A 23,378-nucleotide genomic window follows, 5' to 3' on the forward strand; every position below is an offset into this window, starting at 1 on the left:
GCATTGGCTGAAACATCTTGCTTGCACATTTTTAGAGTAAGTGGTGGAAGCAGTATCTTTAATGCTTAGGAATTGATTATTATAATCTCAGTGTTGCAGAAGAAAATGAATTTGGGCGGGGAAGGTCTGGATTTTTTTAAAGCTGTATTCTTACAATGTAATATGGTCCTGTTCATTATATTGAGCTTGTACCAGCTAAATTTGTGGGAAGTCTTCAGAACAAGGGGTAGGAACTGAAGCACAGCTCTTGTTTCAGTGAAGAGAGTTTGTTTTATGCACCATTCCTAATGTGGTAAATTTACCCTTTGGTATGCATTATTTCCTGAATCAATAAATAAGCTGTAATGGAAAAGGTAGCATTTAATGAGGAATGACATTGTATGGCTTTTTTTTTTTTTTTTTTTTTTTTAACAGACATCATAAAATATTGATTCGGCTATCAGACATGTAGGAGATTAGTTTAAGTTGCAGAAACTGGAGAGTAGGGTCAGTTCATGTACATATTTCTGTTATTGTGACTGTTAAATATCTACCTTTAATCTATTTTTCTCCAACTTCTAGATAAATCATGTTATTCTGGGGAAACTGTTAATGAGCATCAACTCCATAATTATACTTGTGGCTGCTTAACAGGGACACATTCATGTATTTTTTTTTAGGCAATAACTTTTCTTTCTTTTGCAAAGAAGTATTTTTAAATTGGTCATTAATTTTATGACCATAGAAATGAGATGCAAAATTTATGCTGTTGTCATTGGCATGGGTTCAAGGCACTACTGACATTATGTGTGATTGTAATGGAATGGCTGCCAACTAATGAGTCTATAGACATTTTGTTTGAGCATGCTTTGCTTTTAGATGTTTGATTAGGCAGCAATGCTTTCAATTATGCCTGCAAATTGTATTGAATGCATTTACCTGATGCCCGTTGTTGCTTTGTAGTTCGGTTTCCTATTACATAAGTGCAAGTTGAATGCTTTTCTTTAATTTATTGATGCTTTTCGGGTGTATTTTTAGATACTTGGCACCTGAAGAGAATAGTGGTTTGTGCTGCTCAACACTGACTCCTCTGATTGTTCAAGGAGTAACACATGGAGCTTCAAATGCAAATCTGACTGCTCTTACTCTGTAGGTGGAGTATACACTTCAATGCAATGCATTGATGGAGGAGTATGTAAAGTGGAGAAAGGGCAGAGATTGCTCTGAGCGGGAATGTAGGAGATGGTGTAGGATCAACAGGAAGCCTCTTCGTGGGCTGTCAGAAGCCGTATCTCTATATATTATCAGCATACAGTTCTAAGGTATCTTTTAACCCTGACAGAACCAGGGGGCAAAACCCCCAAGGTTGATACCAGGAAGTAGTCCTTCTTTTATGCCAGTACATAAACACAAACACGTTGTGAAATGTTGCCTGTTAAAACTCCAGAGCACAATGAGTCAGCTTTCCTATTAAAATGCCTGCAGTTCTTCTGTAAAAATTAGATCAGTGTATAAAATAAATTGATGAAGACTATAACTTATTTGCTACTATTTTTCTTTACTCTAAAATAAAAAATGGAGGTTTTTTTGTTTAATCTAGTTCTGCGTGAGTGCAGGTTGCTTGTACTTCTATCCAGAGTCTGCCACCTATTCTCCACATTTTTCATGTAAAGTGTGGGTACCTAAATGTAGTATTGTGTTACGTAGGATTTATATATTGGTTCTGAGTGTCATTCTCAGAGGGGTCAGTGTCAGTGAGTATTGGTACGATTCAGGACAGCCGAGTAACGATATGTAGAGCTCCGGTTCTTTGGAGGGCTTATAGCAAAGTTTATTGAAAGACAGATTCTTCTTATCGGTGTTTGGGTACAGTGAATAGGATTGGTCCTTTAGGGCACCACCTTTTTGTAAACATCTCTACAGTAAACAAGTTGGAAAAACAGGTGTCAGGAGGAGGATATCTACAAGGATTGTTTTGGGATCCTCCTTATGATTTCCCAGGCCAGACTGAGAGAGTTCTGTACTTGGGTTTTCCACAGGCTTCAAGGCACTGCCTGGAGCCTAAGAATCCATCTTCTGACCACTATCAGTTCCCTCAAATGAAGGCTTTTTTTTTTATGGAAGTCTTCAATCCTTCTTTAGGATTTAACATCTAGAGAATGCTTTGAGAAATGTAAAGCACTGAGTGTGTAATTTCTCTCTTCATAATGCTCTCAGCACTTTTCTTTTTTTGGTTGTTTTGTTTTAAGAGCATTTTGAATTTGGATATTCTAGATATAAAACAGAAACTTGTTTCGTTATGAATCGACATGCAGTGTTGCCATGGTTTTTGTTGTTTCAAATACAGTACATAACTGTGTCATGATTTTCATGTCAGATGGCCACTGAAGCCCATATAGTCCCTCACTCATTTTCCCCTGCTGGGATAGAGGAGATAATCAGAAGGGTAAAAGTGAGAAAACTCATGGGTTGATAGGAAGTTGGTATAATAGGTAAAGCAAAAACTGTACACACAAGAAAGACATAACAAGGAATTCATTCATCACTTGCACTGGGTAGGCAGGTGTTCAGCTATTTCCAGGAGAGCAGGACTTCATCACAAGTAACAGTGACTTAGAAAGACAAACATCATCACTCTAAACGTCCCCTACTTCCTTCTTTTCCCCCCAGCTTTATATGCTGAGCATGGGCATCATATGGTGTGGAGTGTCCTCTTGGTCAGTTGGGGTCAACTGTGCTGGCTGTGTCCCCTCACAACTTTCCATGTCCCCTCACAACTTCACCAGCCTACTGGTGAAGTGGTGTGAGAAGAAGAAAAGGTCTTGACCGTAAGCACTGCTCAGCAGTAACTAAAACAACCCTATTTTATCAGCGCTGTTTTTAGCACAAATCCAAAACATAGCCTGATACCAGCTACTGTGAAAAAAACTAACTCTGTCCAAGCCAAGCCAGCACAGTCTGGGATACCTATATGGTATGCCCTAAATATATATGTATGTGTTAAACAGTCCTTTGTTCCTAGGTCATCTGGCCTTTATATTTCATTTCTTTATATGAAAATAAAGCACAAATATTTACTGAATTTGAAATCTAAGTGTAATTGGAAAATGGTAGTATGGTGACTTAGTGGAAGAGCATGGTAACAGTGCAGCCATGCAAACTTACAGAAGAGATTGTGTGTTGCTGAGTGGGACAAAATCCTCTGGAGATGTTCTTTCTACATGTATACTCACCTACTTGTCAGCCACAAATCTTATTCGTTCAAATATACTAAGGTTTGCCATTCAGCCTATGAATTACATGTGCTGGAGTGTGGTGTTTGTGGAACTGTTTTCTTCTAGAATTACAGTCTAATGTTTTAAATTTATGCTGGCACTTTCATGAAGGTTAAATGATAACATGTTTAAGCATAGCTGATTGGAGGATATTTTTGATTGACAACCAGGGCTTACATATACACTTATATTTTATGCATTCTAGTGCTAGTAAAAGTTTAGGACAGGAAAACAGTGGAACGGTTTTGCCGTTGTATAGGTTGTGAATATCATGTTTGCACTTTTTATATGGAGTGTATAATCTAATAAAGATATATATAGGCAAAGAGAGAGAGGCAGCTGGTCTCTGGAATCAGTGCGAAAGATGATCATGCTGGTTATAAATAAGGCATAACATTTTCTGTTCTTGTGCTATCTGCTCTGTGTTTTTCTGTTTGGAGGAAGAGGTGAATTCTAGAGAGAAATAATTTACTTTTGATTGGTTTGACAGGTGTGATGAAGTGCAAATATTTTGATCAGATTAACACGATGACTGGTGTGCTATGGGAGAGGATTGTGTCAAAAATAGGTTGGAGTCAGGTTCAGATTCAGAGCAGTTGTTAAATGGCATGGGAGCTTGGGAGGAAGCTTTCCCAAGAAAAGCATACTAAATTAATGAAGGGAAAGCCTAGCTAGTGTTTGACAACTTTTGAATGTAAAAGAACTCCAGCAAAGTAAATATCAGGCTTTGTTGTTTTTAACTGCATGGAAAACTTGCTGTTCTTTACAAACAGCCATGGTGCTTTCTAGATATAGCGTGTGAATTTTCTGTGTATTTCCATTATTAAATGGGAGGCGGTAAAATTCAGCCATGGTTAGGCAGTCTTACTGATGAATGCAATTTCTATGTCTGTGAAGAATATTTTCACTATGGCATGGGTTTATTTTGGATTCGTAGAAATTAGTTTTCCGATCCAGTGTTCCAAAAGGGAACACATAAATAGAGAAGGATATTTGGATGTCTCTGGAAAGCTTTTTGTGTTTGTATACACCAAAAGGCAACACTAGAACAATTTAGCGTCACATGATTTTCAAGAAATTTGAGGGCCATTTAATCTATTGGAGCATCACCTTTATGATTCTGGTCTGATGATTTTTGTCATATTTAGTTTTTTCTCCTTCACCACGATTTTATTTGGCTTTTTAAGGAGCAACGTAGTTTGTTATTTTTTCCCCCTCTTCTTTGCCTAGTTGTGTTAAACATATCTGAGAAAATATACTGAGTTTCAGGAAGAAGTAGTTAAATAATGCCTAATTAGATGAAAGCCTCAACTAATATTGATTTCACCATATCTTTCCCAGACCTTCGCGCTTGTGCGTGACACTGATTTTGTATCTGTTGCACTGGGGGTCTCAGGTGGGCAAGAAATTCATTAACAGAGTGCTGCATTAAGCCACAGGTTCATACCCGGTGCTGCCAGACGGCAATTCCACTTCTAGTTTTGTGGGAGGAATACACACACAGTTTTGCAAGGCAGTGCCTAATTAGAGTGAAGAAAAGTAAAAGTGGGCAGAGGTCACTGCTGCCAGCAGTAGTTTGGCTTTTCCTGGGAGGGAAGTTGCTGCAGCTTCGTCCGGCACTACTTTGCTGTGGTGTTTCTTTCCTCCCCTCGTGAGAAGCTGCCAGCTGTGCAGTGCTGGGAGCAGGTTCATTATATGACAGCATTTAGGGGAACGGTTTCAGCAGCATTTACGCGTCGGGTCAGAAGGTAGCCCTAGAACGGCATCGCTCCCAGCTGTGCTGGAGCCTGCCAGTGTCCATGAGAAATCGGATTTTTTTCAGTTCCAGATAGGAAGTAGTATCCTCCTTGCTATTGGAAGTACTTTTATTATGTGTTGTTTGTGTGATAGACTATTTAACTAGCAGTGTGTATTGACTTTTACAGAGCTGGAAGATGAGGAAGAGTCTGAGAAGCCTCTTTCTTCGCCTCCTGATAGCGTCTCAATAGCATCTGACCGATATGATAAAGAGGATGAAGCACCTTCTGATGGTATGTGACACTGTTTACCTTAGAAAGTACTAGATTTGCCAGTTTGCTATGAACTGATGTAATCAGATCCTCATGATGTGACTGTTGCTGTTGGAAAATGGATAAACAGATAAGCAGCACAGCTGGACACTTTTCTTACCTTTACAGGAACCTTTAAAAGAACTGAAGAGCTCTCTCTAGTGGTCCTAGAGCATAGTGAAGCTGTCTCAAATTTACACGGTGTTTCTCAACTCATGTTTTTTGATAACAAAGCATCTTCTGTAGATACATATGTTTTTAAAGATAGATCAGTGGCTAAACCAGTGTGAATATTTGCAGTAACAAATTGTTTGTTAATTCAACATTATCAGATTCTTGCTTAATTTTATTGTGCTACTTAATGGCTTACTGTATTATTTATCTAATAAATAATGAAACAGTTTACGTGATTGATATTTTTCTGCAAACTCCATGCAGAATAGGTTCATAAAATATTAAATTAATTATTCCTACAGTGTTTCCTTCCATTAAGACAGTCTTTTGTACAGTGTTTTTGTTATATAAATTTTAAGTTTGGATTTGCATTTAAAAAAAGTCTACGCTTCATAGCTGTTTTCCATGTTGTTTTATTTTGTATTCAATAAGTTTAATGCTAAATGCGACTGTTCTGAAGACATGAGCTATTGAATATTTCAACAGTTAACAAGCTTGCTTTAGCATAGTGTCCATATTTTTGAGATTCGTTTATTGTATACGTAATAAAAACACCTTCTATGGATAATATATGGCAGTAAATTAGGTCTATGTACAAATAAATTAACGATGTATATTAATTTGTGGCACTGGAAGTTAGATAGACTTACTAGTGAATGATGTTTTCTGACATGATATGATGATCAAACTGTGCAGCTCCATCTCGAAATACAATTGCTGAATGAAAATATGCTTCCTGCAATGTAGCACTCCACATTTTATATTATCCAGATTATTCCCTTTGGAAACATAAATTGCTTTTATGAGGTATAAAATTATGTCTATTGCAGAACAGGGATAAGTCAAGTACATGCATAAGTGATAAACCTTCTAACCACTGATTCAGAATAATGCATTTTTTTTATGTCCAGAACTCTGTAAAATGTATAACAATAATAATCACACTTTTTTTTTTTTTTTTTTTTTTTAATATTGAGCGTATTGCATGTTGGCAGTGTGATCTTCTACTAAAAAAGTAAAACCAGGCCTTTTTGCTCTCTGGTTGAAATGTAATTATCAGTCAATTTGAGTATGGCTTTTAGAAAACCCAAGCTAATTTTCAAAACTACAGATGACTGCAACTTTCTATGTATTTATTTTTGCTTACAAACATAATCTTATCATTATTTCTAATTATAACTTAATAACATGGTACTGATTGCATAAAGGGTATGTGACAAAATTATATGACTATTTAATAGGAGATATGATTATAGAATTGTTTCAAAACAGTTAATCAAGAGAAAAGGGATAATGTTCATAACCTAAATAATGAATGGCTGGAGAATGCTGATGCAAGGGTATGTGAAATACTGTATGAGTTTGTACAGAAGGGTGATTAATTTTTAGCCTGTTTTGGAAGATATGAGAGTAGGTATAATAACTGCTCAACAATATCTTGACCGATTCATACCAGTTTAGGTAGAAATGTGGGGAGTGCTATTCTTTTATATTTGGGGTGATTTTACCTTGCTGGTCTTTCTGTATTTTATGATAAATCCTCTTTAATTACCTGGTGGGAGTGTAGCACGAAGAAAATTTGAGAGAAGGTGGTATATTCTGGTCTGTAAATACTTAATTTATTGGAGTAAACGGTGTTCCTCTTTTTCTCTTTGAATGTCTAATGTGTCATTCTAAGACCATTTTGATTTTAACATATATAATCCATCATTCCAGTCTAGCCACCTAGCCTGTGTATGAAAATGTATGTTGGGAAAATCTTATATGAGGTGGATTGATCCCCAGAGGTGCCATTTGTTTCACTTCTAATAGGCATAAATGGGTTTGTTGAAGCTTAATACTGTATTTTAGTTTTTTAGCAGACTTTTAATGTTCAATATTTAAATCCTACTCAAGAAACTGGGTCTGGAAGGTTGATGTTTGATCTTGTATAATTACCAGTTCAGTGCAGCAGGGCTCTGTACAGATCTAAAACCTGATTTGTGTAGGACCAAGACTCTCAGCATTGACAGAAGGCCCTATCTGTAGGTAACCAAATTGAGGTGGTTTTTATTTATGTTCGAGTCCATTTCTATTTTTATGTAAAACCTTCTACATATATTTTCTGCTAAAAAGCCCCAAGGCATTTCTCTTTATATACTTGAGTTACGCTGCAAGGTTTGTGTGACTTGCGAAAGTGTCGCAATTTGACTTTGCGGCATTACTGTCAAAACATAATTTGTGAAGGCACACGCTTGGTAACAGATAAAGAATTAGTGTATTATGTGTATGTTACAGTCATTGTAAAATCCTGGAGTTTTTGTGTGACCTTTGTCTAATGGTGTATTAATTACAAGAGAGATAATCCATTTAACAATAAGTATGGGATAACTAAATTAGCACAGGTCACCTAAAGGCCTTTTGTCAAATCTGATTGTTATGTTGTCCTTTTGACTTTTACCTTATGGTAGGCACTAACAAAGTATCTAAACTTTGATGGATTATAAACTCTAAACATGATATGTATTTTTCATAATGCTAATGTAATTTTCTAGGTACTGAAAAGGTCAAACCCCCACATCTCTGTGTGCATTCTAAGTCTGTCTTTCCTTTTAATATTTCTTTTTCTCTGTTCCTCTGGTTCAAAAGTTCACTCAGTTCCCAAATGGCCACCTAATTTTCCAGTTATTCCCTCAAGCCATATGTGTTTTGGTTTCTTTATGGTTTATTAGGTACTGTAGGAAAGTAGCATAAGTTATATCATCTAATGAAATTCAAGCACACTTCAGTGATGCTTTGACTGGATTGCTGGCAGCAATTAAATCACAATGAAAGAGAATGATGCATGGGCTTACATGTCCAGACACCCTACAGAAACTGGAAGAGGGATAAAACACAACAAAACCCCCAAATAAAATAACAAACTGAAAAACAAGACAGACCAAACAAAACAGCACAGCCAGGCACTCTGGTCTTAACTTGATTTCTTTTTTTTTTATTGGCTAACAACGTGATTGATAGCAAAATCATAACTTGCTGTATGCTAACAGGCAGAGTTCACTTGTAGGTTATTGTGAGCTGATAAAGGGTTAGATGGAGTTTTGATTTTCGCATTGGTCCTTGGTGCACCAGATTAATGGAATTTCAATGAGAGACTGGAGTAGTCACAGCTTTGTCAGAAAAACAGATGGAGATTCTATAGCCATGTCTGCTCATTAATACCAGTTGCCTGAAAGGTGTACTACTTCTCTATACAAAAGACTCAACATAATTGATTTTTGAGCGAGGTATTTTTTCACTTATTGATGACTGGGTTTCTTGCAACTTAAATGACAGGTTTTTGTATAGTACATTGTATAACAGTGTTATGTCTTGTGATTTCTTACTCTCCTTCCATCTGCTTATTGAAGAATATATGTAGTGGGAAATACATATGTCTTGATTAGTTAAAAATCAAAGCATACCAAAATACTTAAAAATTGAAATACCAAGATTTTCTTTCAAGTTGGAAACAAACTTACTTTTGGTTGAGAGGTAAATGGGAAAAAAGTTACTATTTTTCCTTTAATTTTCAAGTTTCCTAGGAATTAAATACAGGTTCAATGGCAGGTTTAAACTTTCCTGTTTAATAACACCGTAATCTTTCTTTACAATATATAGAGTTTTTTTTTCTTTTTTTTGGTTTATGGTATGTATGGTAACTTGATTCTATAGCAAGAAATGTCACTAGTATTAAAGGACCAAACTTTCTGACTTTGTAAGAGGACCTCTGAAGAAGACATGAAGAGAGACTCTCCTAGAAGGGAGTATGTAATTGGATAATTACTGGATCTAAAAGATCACAGTGAATGGTGTGATGAAATAATTTAGATCATCACCATTTCTATGGAAAGTCTAGGAATGTTGCCTTGAGAAGCTAAGGATGAAAGAAGTACTAAAAATGTGTATGCTCTTCAAATTATCATATTTGGCTGTAGCTTATGAGTAAAATATGCTTTTTAGGAGAAAATTTTTAAACAGTCTGAGAATCTCTTATTAAATTTCCCCATAGTTGAAGTGGAGGAAGGTAGGGCTGGAGCAAGCAAAACTGGGCAATTGGAGAACTTTGAGGATAAAGGGTAAATGAAAGGGTTGTTCTTTTACTGTTTGTCATCAAAGTGCAGTCTTGGAAATGAGCAAAAGTTTTTTGCTTCTGCAACATGATTTTCTTGCTATAATTTTTGGATGAAGCAACAGGCTTCAGTGCTTTGTTTTTATGTAGTTGCTTTGGAAAAGTTCTATACAAGTCTTTGCAGGCTAGAGCCAACTATTTTACATGATCTATAGTATTTACTTAATATGAGCATCACATTTTGCAGTTTGATTGATCAAGTGAGAGTGAAAAATTGTGTGACTGAATTTTGCATGCTGTTTCTTTTTACATGTTAAGTCTCAAAGACAGATACTGACTAAGCTTCCCCCCTCCCCCCTTATTTTTCCTAGTTGTTTGAATACTGTCACTGAAGAAGGTGGGTAGAGTTCAGAGTAAGGTTTTATCTTTGTACATAGACACATGTTTTCCCACTTTCTGCAACTACATTCCTACTGAGTTTATTTTTGAGGCACTGTATTAAAGTTCCTCACAGAGGCAGTTAAGCAGTGCTAGCAACTAAGGTATCAAAGGTCAGAGAATGGAAAAATACAAGTAGGAATTTCTATCCTTTCTCCTTTTGCCCTTCTTATCCCTCCAGTCTTGTCTTGGTATACCACTTTTTAGTAACATAATCATGTAAATGGAGAGGATGTTTTGTTGTCTTGGGGATGATAGCACTGAAAGTTTACCTGAGTTATTGTAGGAGATTAGTTATTTACTTTCAGTATTGGAGATAGAGGTACAAACTTAAGTGCATGACAGCCATTTAAAAGAATGAGAAACTTCTTTATTTGTCTTGTTTTTCTCATAAGTAGATCTCTGAAGGCAGAAAACCAGGTACTTTATTATTCTTTATATCTCTTTTAATATTCAAGATGGAGTAAAAGAGATCAGATTGAGGGTTTTACTTGGATAGCTGATCTTCAGTGAGAAGTGGTGGCTTCTACTTTATGCTCTTAGTAAGCACTGGCAGGAGGGCAGTAGCCCATCATACCGAAAATGGGTAAAGACTGGACTTTGGCATGCTAGCTTTATTTTGAGGGGATGCTTGTTCTTGTCAGAATTTCGAACGGGATTATGACTCTGTGTTTCCGGCTGAGAAGGTAATATGATGATCAGAAATGCTGCTTTCAAAATAATAAAAAATTTTAATTAGTCTTAAGCAGGAAGATTGAAGTCTAAAATTCTTGATGTGGTGTGCTGAGGTTGTCAAAGGAAGGATGAATCACTACGAATTTAGGTTGAGTCACTTATGGACAGTTTAGATGTCACCCAGAATACAATCTTTTACAAGCTGATGGAACATGGTGAAAAGTAAAACATACTGAAGAGAAACTTAAAATATGAAGGTTTTTTTTTTCTTAAGTTCTGATTTTTAAGGATATTGGTACATGTGGGACCAACCGTATGAGTGTAAATTCCCAGATGCAAATCTGTTTAACACATGAGAAGAGGGTGCTAACTTTGTTGAAATTGTCAAAAGCTGTAAAGAAGATCAGCTGCTTGTTGAATAGGAAAGGCCTTAAGAGTGCAATCAATGTGTCACCCATAGTCTGCCTGAGATGTTTCTTGGTGGGCACCTGTTTCATCTTTCCTAAAAATCTGTACTGGTATAATTGCACTGTCCATTGGGTAGCTTGTCCCGGTGCGGCACTCTGCTTGCTCGGACAGAATACATACCCTAAACTGTGTCAATCTGTTGACATTTGACTCTCTTTTGTCCATAAAAGACATGGCAATAGTATATTTTTTTCCTTCTGTAATGAATATTTTTGAAGACTGAATAGAATCTTAATAACTTTCCACATGTAGCTGCTTTTGAAACCTTATGAAAAGAACAAACAACTGAACTGCTTGGTTGCTTACTGGTTTGTTTGTAGGATCCATTCCTATGCATAAAGCAGCAATGACTTAAATGGAGAAGCAAGACATTTAAGAAAAAAAAGTGTGTGGTAAATATGTGAAGCTAGTCTAATTAAATTTGATTTAAACCATTTGTACAGAACATAAGGGAATAATTTCTGATAGGAAGCAGAAGTTTTAAGTGAAATTTCGGCCCTAATAAAGTCAACAATAAAGTTAAAAATGGCATCGTGTAGGTTAACAGTGTGTACAAATTGATGATACTAAAGTGTTTGAACTTCTAATTATCATGATGAAAAACTTCCCATCAAACAATAAACCCCTGTGTTCTTTTAACATTTACCTTTCTCCCATGGGAGAGATGACATGGTTTGTTGCTCATTTTATTTCATCTATGTTGCTTCAGTGACTGAACAATAACAAAACAGCCATGTATACTCCACCACTACATAGGACAATATCAACAATAAAAACTAAGTAATGACCTGCTTAACCCATTTCTTTTTCATATTAGATCATAATTTTATTCAAGATACATAACAATACTCTGAGTAAAAAAAAAAAAGCCCAGAAAGTTGAAGTGAATAGATTATTCTATTTACATGATATTTATTGCTTGTTGGCCTAATGTTCTTCTAGTTCGGTTCTTATGCATCACAAGTAGCTGACATAAAAAGGAGGAGGAGAAGTTTTCCTTCTGCCTCTTGGATATGCAATAAGCTTTACAAGTAGGTTTTGGAGGCAGTTGATTATGATTTTAGGATCTTATTGGTGCTTTATCTCAACTGCGTGAATTTCTCTCTTCTGATTTCCCTGTAATTCCTCTTTCTTCCTGCCAAGCAGTAGTGGCAAGGCAGCTTCCTTACTCCTTTCTTCCTAGAACCAGAAAGATGCATCTGTCATAGATGATAGCACTGCTTCACACTACTCCAGTGGCACCTTGAGGTGGGTACCAGAGGAAAGCAAGTCCGACAGATTGATGCTGCTTAGCATTCAAGGCAAGAGGCATCTTTTCCTTCCTGAGATCTACCATGTACGCCAGAAAAATGGGTCAGCCTTCGACAATGCTGTGTAGTAGTCACAAACATCCCAGGGAGAAAAAGCTCTACAGAACCATAGCATTTTCTTTGTTTTAGATTAGATCCGAACTATTTAAAACAAGAGTCTGTGTGGTAATTTGTATTTTGTGTCAAGGATGAGGCTTTTGATGTCCCTGGATATAGGAACCTACTGGAAAAGGAAAAGTATAACCTTGCAGTGTAAGTACAAGCTGTTTGGCATTTCTTTCCCTGAACTGGCGATTAAGAATTTGTGCCCATATTTAATTTATTGCATGCATGAAGTGTTTTTCAATCCTAATGAACAGAAAAAGATTTTTCCCATGTTCCTGTTTTTCTGTCTTAATAGATCTTAAACTAGAACAAAACAGGCCTGTTTTCTATCAGGCATCATGCAGTTCAGGCATTAGTTTTAGTGAATTTGGATTTGTTTCCTTTTAAATAAAAGCAAGCTTGCAGTGGATTAATATTTGTGAATTTTGAGATTAAATTTGAGTGGAAAAGTAAAAACTGTGTCGTGAAAAGGTTTATTGAATGGTTTTGCAAATAAACTCCCACATAGTAGATTAAATCTTCACGGTATCCATTGAATGGACAAGTTCATTACTGGCATTCTCAAGAAGATGTTGCAGATAATTGTTCACTGCTTGAAAAATTTTCAGCAGGAACCATACTTCTTTGGACATCTAGGTCACTAGGCAGTATTAGTATGATATTTTCCTCAGTAATTTTTATAGATGTTTACTTGGATAATGTACCACAGTAGGATTTAAGAGCTGAGTGGCAGACTAAAACTGCTGAATGCCATGTTTTCTCCGAACTAAAATTACTACTACAATTTCTTAATTAATATTAGGTGCAGCCTATTCACCACTAACTATCGCTATAATGATGGGTAATATCCCATGAATATCTTGGTCTTTTCTTCTCTATTGCTGTTAGTCAGAAAGAGTTTTGAGCCCCTTTTGGGCAAGGAATTATGAATGAACCTACACTGCATAATGGAGGAAGATGACTTCTGCTCTAAACAAGATTTTCCTGTTCTTCTGTATATTTGCTCTGCCTACCTGGACACTCGCTCCTTAATGCAAGTTACATCAGAGCCTGGTAATACCTTTTCAGTAATACCCTGTTCTTTATATAAACCAATTTTTGCTAGTTACTCAACAGTCAAATTTTGTATTTCTCTGCATTATAGAATCATAGAGTGGTTTAGGATGAGAGGGACCTTAAAGATAATCTAGTTTTAACTCCCCTGCTGTGGCCAGGGACATCTTCCATTAGACCAGGTTCTTAAAGCCCCATTCAACATGGCCTTGAGCACTCCAGGGATAGGGCATTCACAGCTTGGATGTGGGTGATGTATAAATACTCACAATCCATATTCAAAGGTACAGTTAGTTTATGATGTCCTTCACATATCTGTACTTGTGCGTCACTGCTTTACTTTGAAGAGGTAAAGGAAAAGGATTAGTGTTGAAATAATATGAATGGGAACAGAAGGATATTTAGATTATGAATGTGGCTAGGCAATGAAAATGGGTTGGAGGCAAGTGAAGTGAAGGTGGTCCAAGTCTTTTTGGTAGGTAATAGGGTTTGTTCTTTTGCAAGGATGGGTACAGGAAATGGGCCTTAATATTACAGTTTCTTGGAAAAGAAGTTAATGCAAGTGTTGTTACTGACTTCCAATTAAAAAAAAAAAATAACCTTGCCTGTTTTCACAGGGAGAGTCTAACATATTCTTATAATTCTGTCTATTTTGTGTTTAGTAATTTGAATATTATACATGTGAAGGTAGTGGGGGAAAAGCATGTCTTTTGGTTTTCTAGAACTGCTTTCCTTCTAGATGGAGCTGACTGATTTTTTCCCTAACAGCTTCTTCAGAAGTTATCTTTAATTCTGTCTTTTATCGGAAAAGTAATTTGTGGTACTACCACAAACTTGTTTGATCAAAGATTTTTGAAATATTTTAGCAAAATGGTTACTTGGTTACTTGCATTTGTAAAATAACTGCTTGTTAGGAGTTGAAAATACACAAAAGAATGTAGTTGTATTGAAAAGTGCAGATATGTTTTTGTCTGTAATCTTTGTAGATAACATTTGGAATTTCAGGTCAAAAGTAAAACCACAAAACAAAAACTTTATTTTTACTCATTAATGACAATATATCTGCAAATTGTTTTTGGAAATATGGACTGCGTAATGCAATTGACAGAAGTACATTTAAGTACATACTGCTTTTTTAATGCATGGCACACCTTTTTTTCTGGTTCAGACTGCTGTAATCTTCCAGTGCTCTCATTCACTTGAGCGATATTTAGAATGTGGTATAAAAATAATGTGAAAATGCCATAGTGAGCTGGTGATAATTGATTTACTCCATCACACTGAAATACCTCTTTTTTTCCTCTTCCTCCTCCCTTGGGCAATAATCATGGGATCAAGCTGCCAGTCTGTAGATATAATTTTTCCAGCAGTGCCATCTGGCTCCTTGGCACTGGAAGTTGTATTGGCTTCTTTGCTGTTTCTACTGATTTTTGTCAAATGTTAGTCTGTTGACAAGACGTCTTTTGCAAGTGGGTGCTGATTTTTTTCCTCCCCCCAAATGAATGTTGTTTTTTATTGGTATTGTAAGGGACCACGTGAGGTGTTTTTTTTTTTTTTAATGGAATTTAGGACTTAACATATTAATATTGCTTTGAGGAAAAAATAGGGTTTATGTATAAATTGGCTTCTTTCATCTGTGTTGAAAATAGTTTCTCAGGGTTTTCTATGTTTTGAATAGTACTAGCTTCATGTCTTCATACAGATTTCTAAACATCTTCAGCATTAATGTAGATTTATTTTATTTTTGGAAACTTACATTTAAAAGACACTATGAATGAATGGTAAGAATTTGTAGGATCTGTGTTACAGATATAACAAGCTTTATGTTTTTAAATAAATAGCCCGCAAATCTCTTTGTTTCTTACAGGACTACAGTTTTATTTTTGCTGTCAACTTTTCTTAAAAAAAAGATTTAAAAATGTAAAAATGGTGGCTTGATAGAACAAACACGTCCGAGTAGCTTTATTCTATTCAAGTCTTAAATGCACTCCACTGCCATACAACATATAATGATGGTATTGATAAAGTGCTAGAAAGGAATGTTTTGGAAATAGTATTTTAATAGGAGTGGGAAATAGGTGGAAAATCCTGTTGATCTAAGCTATTTTTGTAATTATTAATAATATTCTTACTAGTTTATTTAAAAAAAAAATTCCTGTATTGGTCAGAGACATTCAGTTAGAGGCAAAAAAAACCCTGAGGAGCTGAGGATCCCAAGCATATAAAAGGAACAGAATTTCAGATGACACATTTTTATTCTATGCTGTTTAAAAAAAAAAAAAAAGAAAAGCAAGCTTTGAATATTGTATGTGAATTAAAAAAATATCCGAAGCCTGTTCTATTTTTATGTAAGTGAGCTCCTATTAATCAGGACAAGGGGCAGTAATTTAAATCCTTTACGTATATATTTAAAAATCTATATTTCAACTTGCATTTTCAAGTGTTATGTCTCAGATGAATGAATTATACTCATCCCTGGGTGTAAATATAAATTTTCTTTTGCATTGAAAGTACTTACTTAAAGTTATTCAAGGTAACCTCGGAAATTCTCAAACATGAACAGTTGTATTTAGTTGGCCTATTTGAATATTTTTATATTATTATCCCTAAAAGTAGAAAATAATAAGCACTATTTCTTTGTCATAGTCTTAGTACTATCCTAGTGTAATGCCTTTGTTGATAAAACACTATTAGACTGGTATTTAAATCAATATTTACATGTTTTCCCAGCACTGGACAAATTGTCCAGTACTGAAAATGATAGGATTAAAAATCTTGGGTGGGAGAAGGAGGGTCTTGATGGGATTTTTGTAGCAGTTGCTTTGAATTAAATTTCAAGTATCTTCTGATGTCTCTTTATAGTGGCTTTTAAAAGAAAACAGCTACAACAGACATAAAGTGTCTGAATGCAGGTCTCATCAGTAACATGACTCAGACACAAAGTGGGTATTTTTAACATATGAGTTCAGTTGAAAGAATCTATAGAAAGGGCTATAATATCAAAGTAAGGCAAGCATAGCTAAATATGCATGATCTATTGTTAATAGCAAAAGTGTAAGTCTTTAGTCTCACGGAATATATTCTCTCATGAAAGATTTTAAGGGCATGGGTATATCATGATTTTCTAAAATAGCATCAAATCTTCTTTTTGTTTGTAAGTAAATGTGAAGATAGAACGTTGCTGCTAATCAGTTGTCTGGGATGCCACCTCATTAAGATTTACGCGATCATCAAAAATGCCCAGAATTGTTTGTTGGCTATATCCTAACTCAAATATATAAAGGGGATACCGCAGCATTTTTCTTTAGAATCACAGGGAGTTCAGTGACCTTTTGTGGCAAATTATGTAGAAAGAAAATATTTATATTCATTTAAAATAACCTCCATGAAGAAATAGTCTCATTACCCTGTTTGATCAATTCCTTGCAGCCTGAGCTGTAGCATGCTGCTATTGCCATTGGTTGATGGAATACACTGAGAAGTGGCTAATGGTGATGGTGCTCATCAGGACAGGGTTCAGCCAGCGGTCAGCAACAAATAATTCAGGACTGTTTCTAAGTTTGTGGCTGGTGGAATTTGCTTCTTGCCCCAAGCCAGCAGCATTGCTGAGCTGGGCTATTTGATTAGAGGAGAAGCATATTTGCTTCTTAGCAACTGCACATTTGCACAACACACAGACCTATACTGCCTCCAAAGGTTTGCCTTTTGTGATGGTGGAATAATACTTTTCTGTTGATTGACAGACAAAAGAGATCTTTGCAATGCAGAGGAGTTTACAACCAATTTTTGCTTTGTCTTTTTTAAACTTATCAGAGGTGCTTTTTAATTTAGCACTGCCTGGTGCAGATTTTTGTATGTAGCAAGACTGGCCATGATTTGAACTGCATTTAAGGTATTACTGCTATGCATATTTAAAGGACAGATGCACACTTATGCGTAATCATTGGTGTGTGCAGCTTTTTCCCCAGCAGGTGTACTTAATGGAAATTATTTTCTACTGTATTTTGAAATAATTTTTTATACATGTATTGCTGTTTCTTATGCAAGAGTGATATTCTTCTTTTTTTACAGAAGACAATCATAAACTGAAAGCTGCTGTATTCTGAGTGCTTTTTTTAATACGTGAAAAGAATTGCGGCAGTGATCGCAATTCTAATAGTGTGTGTGTAATTTTGGATATGTAATGTTTCCCACAGGAAGTGAGTCTACAGGAGAAAATGTGTCTAGTCAGTAGAAGGCAAAGGTATTTATAACGCTGGTAATCCTTGAAAGACGACAATTTAGGAAAAAGAAAGCCTAAGATTTACAGTCCTAGGAGGCCAGGACAAGAAAAAAGCAAATTTTTTTTTTTTTATGGTTTTACAGCTCTTTTCACTCCTGATCTTTATTTTATTGTGGAAGTTTCCGTACTGCCGTAACAATAAATAACAATAAATTGCTGTTGTGGTTACTGAAATGTTTCATGAAATAGTAAGTACAGTTAGTGTTTATCTGGATTTCTGCAGATATCTGCTTGCGTATTTTCCTAAATGAAACATACCTTTAACTTTCATAACTCAAACCAGTGAGTCCCTTTCTAAGTGGATTTTATAGTCAATTAAAACTGTATCTTTTAAGGGATAGGGCGATTTAAAGGAGGAGTGAACAATAAAAGGACTGTGGGCTAATGTAAGCACTCTGGAAGTTTACCTATTAATAACCATTTCAGTGGCAGTTCAGACCCAAAACGGGAGAGCAAGAAAACACTGATTTGGTGAAGCAATAAAAAGCCCCAAATGTCCTTCTTTAAATCAACATTAATTAAACTGACAAAACTTCTAAATCCTTTTTCAATTAGGATTTTTTTCTTTAGTCAGATGAACATTTTAAAATGAACCGTAATCAAAATTTTAGGGTTTTAAGGGAATTTTGGAGGTTGTGGAATGAGGAAAAATGAAGGCATTGGGGTGAATTGGTGTCTGTTTTGGGGAACAGGTGTTCAGGGTGTGCACACTGCTGGGCAGGAAGCAAAGTCTAGGAATAGGTACAAGTGTGGTTTTGGAGGCCCTGGAAGGGCTGGTTGTTGACTGACTTCATTCTCTTCCTTGTTAAAGTTGATGTGTGTGTGTATATATATATATATATATATATATATATATGAGTTTTTAGAAGGGTGTTTCAATGTACTTTGTCATTTGTGAGAGGTGTTAGCTTTGACTTAATTTCTGAGACATTCAAAGTTGTGATAGTGTGGTAAGATGGCTGCTTGAAGAGATGCTTATGCCTGATTGACTTATTTTTGTACCTTAGTACCTGTTAACGTGTTCCCTGTGTTCTACACAGATTTTGTACGTCTGTCCGTAATAGATGCACAATAAATTAGTGTTGGGGTTTTCTTTTAGTTGGTTGGTTCTTTTTCTGATAGCAGACAGCGTTTTGCAAAACTAAGATTTTTGAACTAAGTAACTAAAAGTAGGAATTGCCACATTATTACTGTCAAAATGCAACCGTACCCAGGGTAGAATGCAGCAGCTTTACAATGGCATTATAAACAATACCAAGCAATTTAAGAGCAGGATGTGAGGAATACTTTACCTAATTGAAATGACGGGGGATTTTGCATAGGTAGAAGCAATTATTCGTACTGGAGGTGGGCCAGAATGCTGGGGTTATTCCCCTCATCTTGCTAATTAGGCTTTCAGTTTCATTAACAGTCATTGAGATATTGGGTGTCTGACTTGTGTATGAACATAGCCATGATAAATATGAAGAATATTTTATTTAATTATTGTGGCTCATTTTTGTTTTTATAGCTCAAGAGGTGTAGAAATAAGGAGTGTTTAAAGATGTGCAGAACACTGAATAGCATGAAGGCTGAAGGCAGCTGGCTGTGTCTGTTTTTGGGTAGACTGAGGCCATAATTAAGGCACTATCACGTTTATATTAGCACCATTTTATTACCTTTTTTAAGATGGAGTTTACAAGGGTTTCTACCTTTACTAATGTGTACGTTGAAAAGAGAAATTAATCCAGCGTTGTTGTGCTTCCTGGATGTTTTCAACCAGGGATAAATTCAACTTTGAACCGGTCTGAGGAATCTAGAGTTCTTGTTGCCTTTAAGCCTTAATTTAGGAACTATAACTTAATGTGTATGGCATCTTTAAATTCCTGTCACTCTAGTACACTACACTGTCTTTTTTTTTTTTTTTCTCACCTGCCCCTGTTAATTGCCTTTGTCCTTCAGAAACAGACATTTTGAGGGAGATTTGTTTTTCTTTTCAAGGATTGATAATGAGGTGCAGCAATTTAGAACATAGTGTTGATATCAAATAGGTGCTTGTTGTATTTTGGAAAGGGCCTTGAGTGTCTGAGTCTCTAGGTTAATCTTTTTTTCAACTGACTTTTCCTTTCCCAAGTTCTATGATTAGGAATGTCAGCTAGAGAATTTTTTCACCCTATTTGCTGTTAGAGATGATTCAGTTCTTAAATGAAAAATAGTCTTTAATGAATAGAATTTTCAAATAGAAACCAAGAAGGTGAAAAAATTGTACAAAAAGCAGATGTGTTGAGTCAAAATGTTTAAAAACCTGAAAATCACGTGTATGAAACTGAACAAGCTAAACAGATGAATATCACCTTAAAACTGAGAAAAAAATTGCTTCATTCAGAACTGGAGTGCTTTAGATTGTTGTTTAGGTTCCCCTTGCCTTCTAATAAACAAAACAGAACGCTATTATAAGGTAGCATTATAATAATGAAAAGTGTGGTTACAACATAACTACCTACTCTGGTTCCTACCTTTGTGTAGATGTGGCCATAATTTGTCCTTTTGGTTTGATAATTACATTGATGGTCCTCGTGGAATTATTAATGAATTCTTTGTGACTGAGAGTCAATTGTCTAGCTCTGATGGCTTTTTTATGTTAGTTTCTTCATCTGTAAGATTGTTCGAAGTAATATACCAGTGATTTGTAAATAATTTGAACCAAGTTATCCTTATGTGTTGTATTTCCCTTGCATATCCAGAGGTAAATTTGCTTGTCAGTATGTTTTATAGGCTAACATGTGTACCGTTGAATAAAATAATGCTAATGAAACCAGAACAAATAGAACAGCAATTAGTAATTTTATTTGCTCAGTATACCTCTGATCTTGCACAGAAATGGGCTTGGGTAGTGATATAAGACATGCAATGGTATAGATAATTCATGAAAAGTTGATTCAAGAGTCTTGTGCATTAGTACTTGTCTCACTGACTCTTTCTGTGTGTTGTTCTCCGGTACCATTTTGTCAGGTGTTTTTGAAAATTTGTTGTCAAAGTATGTTATTTTAACGGGATTTCAAGTTTATGTGGGGAGATCTGAGAGTGCATGTGCATGTTACAAATGCAAACACTTTTGTGGGAAACAATGTAAAAATGAATCGACATGATAGCTAGATTTTTATTTTGATACGGCTTTGTTGGTAATCATAGATTGTATTGGCGGCTTTTGGGAGTTCAGTTTATGGACAGACTGAAGCTGAATAAAAAAGCCGTGAAAACTGGCTAAGTGCCAGTAAATGAGGTAATGTATTTTGCATATGTCACCTTGCTTTCATTGGATCAAGGCAGTTTTAGAATCTTCTGCTGTATGTATGAATTTGAATAATTTCATGCTCCGAAAAACCTAATCAGGATAAGACTAAAAACTGGTGGGAGACAAAGTTTGGAAACAGATGTACAAGTATGCTGGTGGAGGACCAATGTTGTACAGAAGGTGTGTAACAGGAAGTGGAATTAAATCTCCTGTGGCTGTTGAAGTCCACAGTAATCTCTTCTTCCTTTACTAGAAATATAACTGTAATATAAGAAAACGGCCAGGTGGTCAGGAATACAACAGTAATACTTTGTGCAATGCCACTTTCTTATTATTATTTCCATATTACTATATTTAGGCTTTAATAGTCAGCATTCTTTTGATGTGCTACTTGTTCACCACTTCAGGATACACATGTTCTTTATGTGGGGAAAGATGTAGAGGGTCAAAAGTTAAGTCCTTAAACTAAAATAACTTGGATTTAACAGTTGCTTGTTTGCTTTTTGAGTAACAGTGAGAGTTGAAAAAGTGCATATCCAAACTGAGGAAATTTTGACTTGGGTTGGTGGAACTCTCTCCATTTTCAATGACCTTTTTGAATGTGTTATAAAACAGCATTTCCACTTGACGTGATTTTATATTTATAAAGGAAGAAAGAAGAAGGCAACATTATCAGAATAAAAAAATGTGTTTTTTTTTTTAAAAACAATTTCATTTATATAATCAGAGTCATCTTACCATTTACCATAAGGATAATCTTCATGGTCTTCTCCTCACTCTTCCTCTGTCAATTTAAGGCATGCTACAGCAGTCACAGAAGAAAGTGTGTAGCTTTCTGAAATGCAGGAATCAGTACATATGTGACATCCCAGTCTTACACACGCTGGAACCTTCCCTCTACCCCTTCTCTCTCCCTCCCTCCAACTGCTTACATTACTTTGAAAAAGTGTGTGGGTGTGGCAGGGGAAAATCAGTGGCACAGCAGGCCTGAAAATGAAATGTTTTTCCCCGTAAATGCATTTTTTAAAGACAAGCATAATGAAACCAACAACATTATCACAGCATTTCTAGATAAGATGTGAATACTGTTTCTCTGTTATGAAGAGGAACAGCGGAGGCAAAGTAGCTGTGACTCGCCCAAGACTGCGAAAGGAGTCTGGTTAAGAGCCAGGACTAGTTCTACGTTTTCTCGCTCCTGCTTACATGGTAAGATCTCTTCATTATGTCTCACACGTTCCAGCTTTCTGAAGTTTTTGACAATTTGAAATGGATATTAAGGGGATATAAGATAAACTTTTTTCCCCCTGTCCTCAGAACCACATCATTTATTAAGAGATGTCATCCTAATGTGTATACAACTTCCATGGCTTTGAGTGTTATTGTAAATGGTAAAAAGACTCTTTGGTTGGGTTTAGACTGATGATGCCTTCTGAAGTACAAGAGATGTTTGTAGTTTTGTATTATGTCTTAGTTTTAATAATATTGTTTTAATATGAAAATGTTGGTGTTTCTTTAACTGCTTAAAAATAGCATATCCTGCTCTGATTTTTCAGTATCAGGAAAATCATTTAGGTTTAGGACCCCAGTACCACTTCCCCCTCCTCAGGATTTACAGAAGTGCATTAAACTGCTGATACTGACACTAAAACTGTGAGTTTTCCCTTACTGGCTCATTTGAAGTTGTTTTTTTTTATTATTTTTTTTTAAAAGGTGGTGGTGCAATTTAAAGGCTGGTATATCGACTATACCAAAAGTAGTACAGTACATTCTGGAGGCAACAGTACAATGCTTTCTATCTGAAAGATCACAGATAGCTTACATAAACTGGTAGAAAAGTTTATGAAAGTTACTCTTCAACTTGCAAGTGAGTGAAGTGATTTGGCTTCACTTTAAAAACAGCAGCCTAAAACTGAGCTGCCTGAGTATTATCATTACTCCAAAGCAGCATAATTACCATTAGGAGAGAATTGGTTCCTTTAAGGGAAAAAATAATGAAGGGAAAACTTCTTAAAATGAGTTTTATTACATTTTTCTTATAAAATTAGTCTTTCATTTTGTTGATTAATGCTTGAGTTTAAGATTCTGATGTAGGCATTTTGCCATTATAATTCTGAAATATGGGAAGTCCTTGAAAACATTCCGGGATTGCCTTCTGTCTGTCTGCCTTGTAAAAGATCTTTTCAGTTAAATGGACCATCCTCCTTAAA

The 23,378-nt window shown here is 35.7% G+C and overlaps 1 protein-coding gene across 2 annotated transcripts in view; it reads left to right on the forward strand.

The window, feature by feature from the left end:
- SKAP2 (src kinase associated phosphoprotein 2) overlaps nucleotides 1-23,378 on the forward strand; it is a 121,717-nt gene that overhangs the window by 18,181 nt on the left and 80,158 nt on the right. For both annotated transcript variants that reach the window (XM_066195407.1, XM_066195413.1), the window contains one exon: nucleotides 5,180-5,284. In XM_066195407.1, the coding sequence (XP_066051504.1) occupies nucleotides 5,180-5,284 (105 nt within the window). The remainder of the gene's footprint in view (nucleotides 1-5,179; nucleotides 5,285-23,378) is intronic.

Source organism: Chamaea fasciata, unplaced genomic scaffold (assembly GCF_029207755.1).
Source record: "Chamaea fasciata isolate MVZ Bird 193981 ecotype frontalis unplaced genomic scaffold, bChaFas1.0.hap1 SCAF_1, whole genome shotgun sequence".
Classification (NCBI taxonomy): Eukaryota; Metazoa; Chordata; class Aves; order Passeriformes; family Sylviidae; genus Chamaea; species Chamaea fasciata.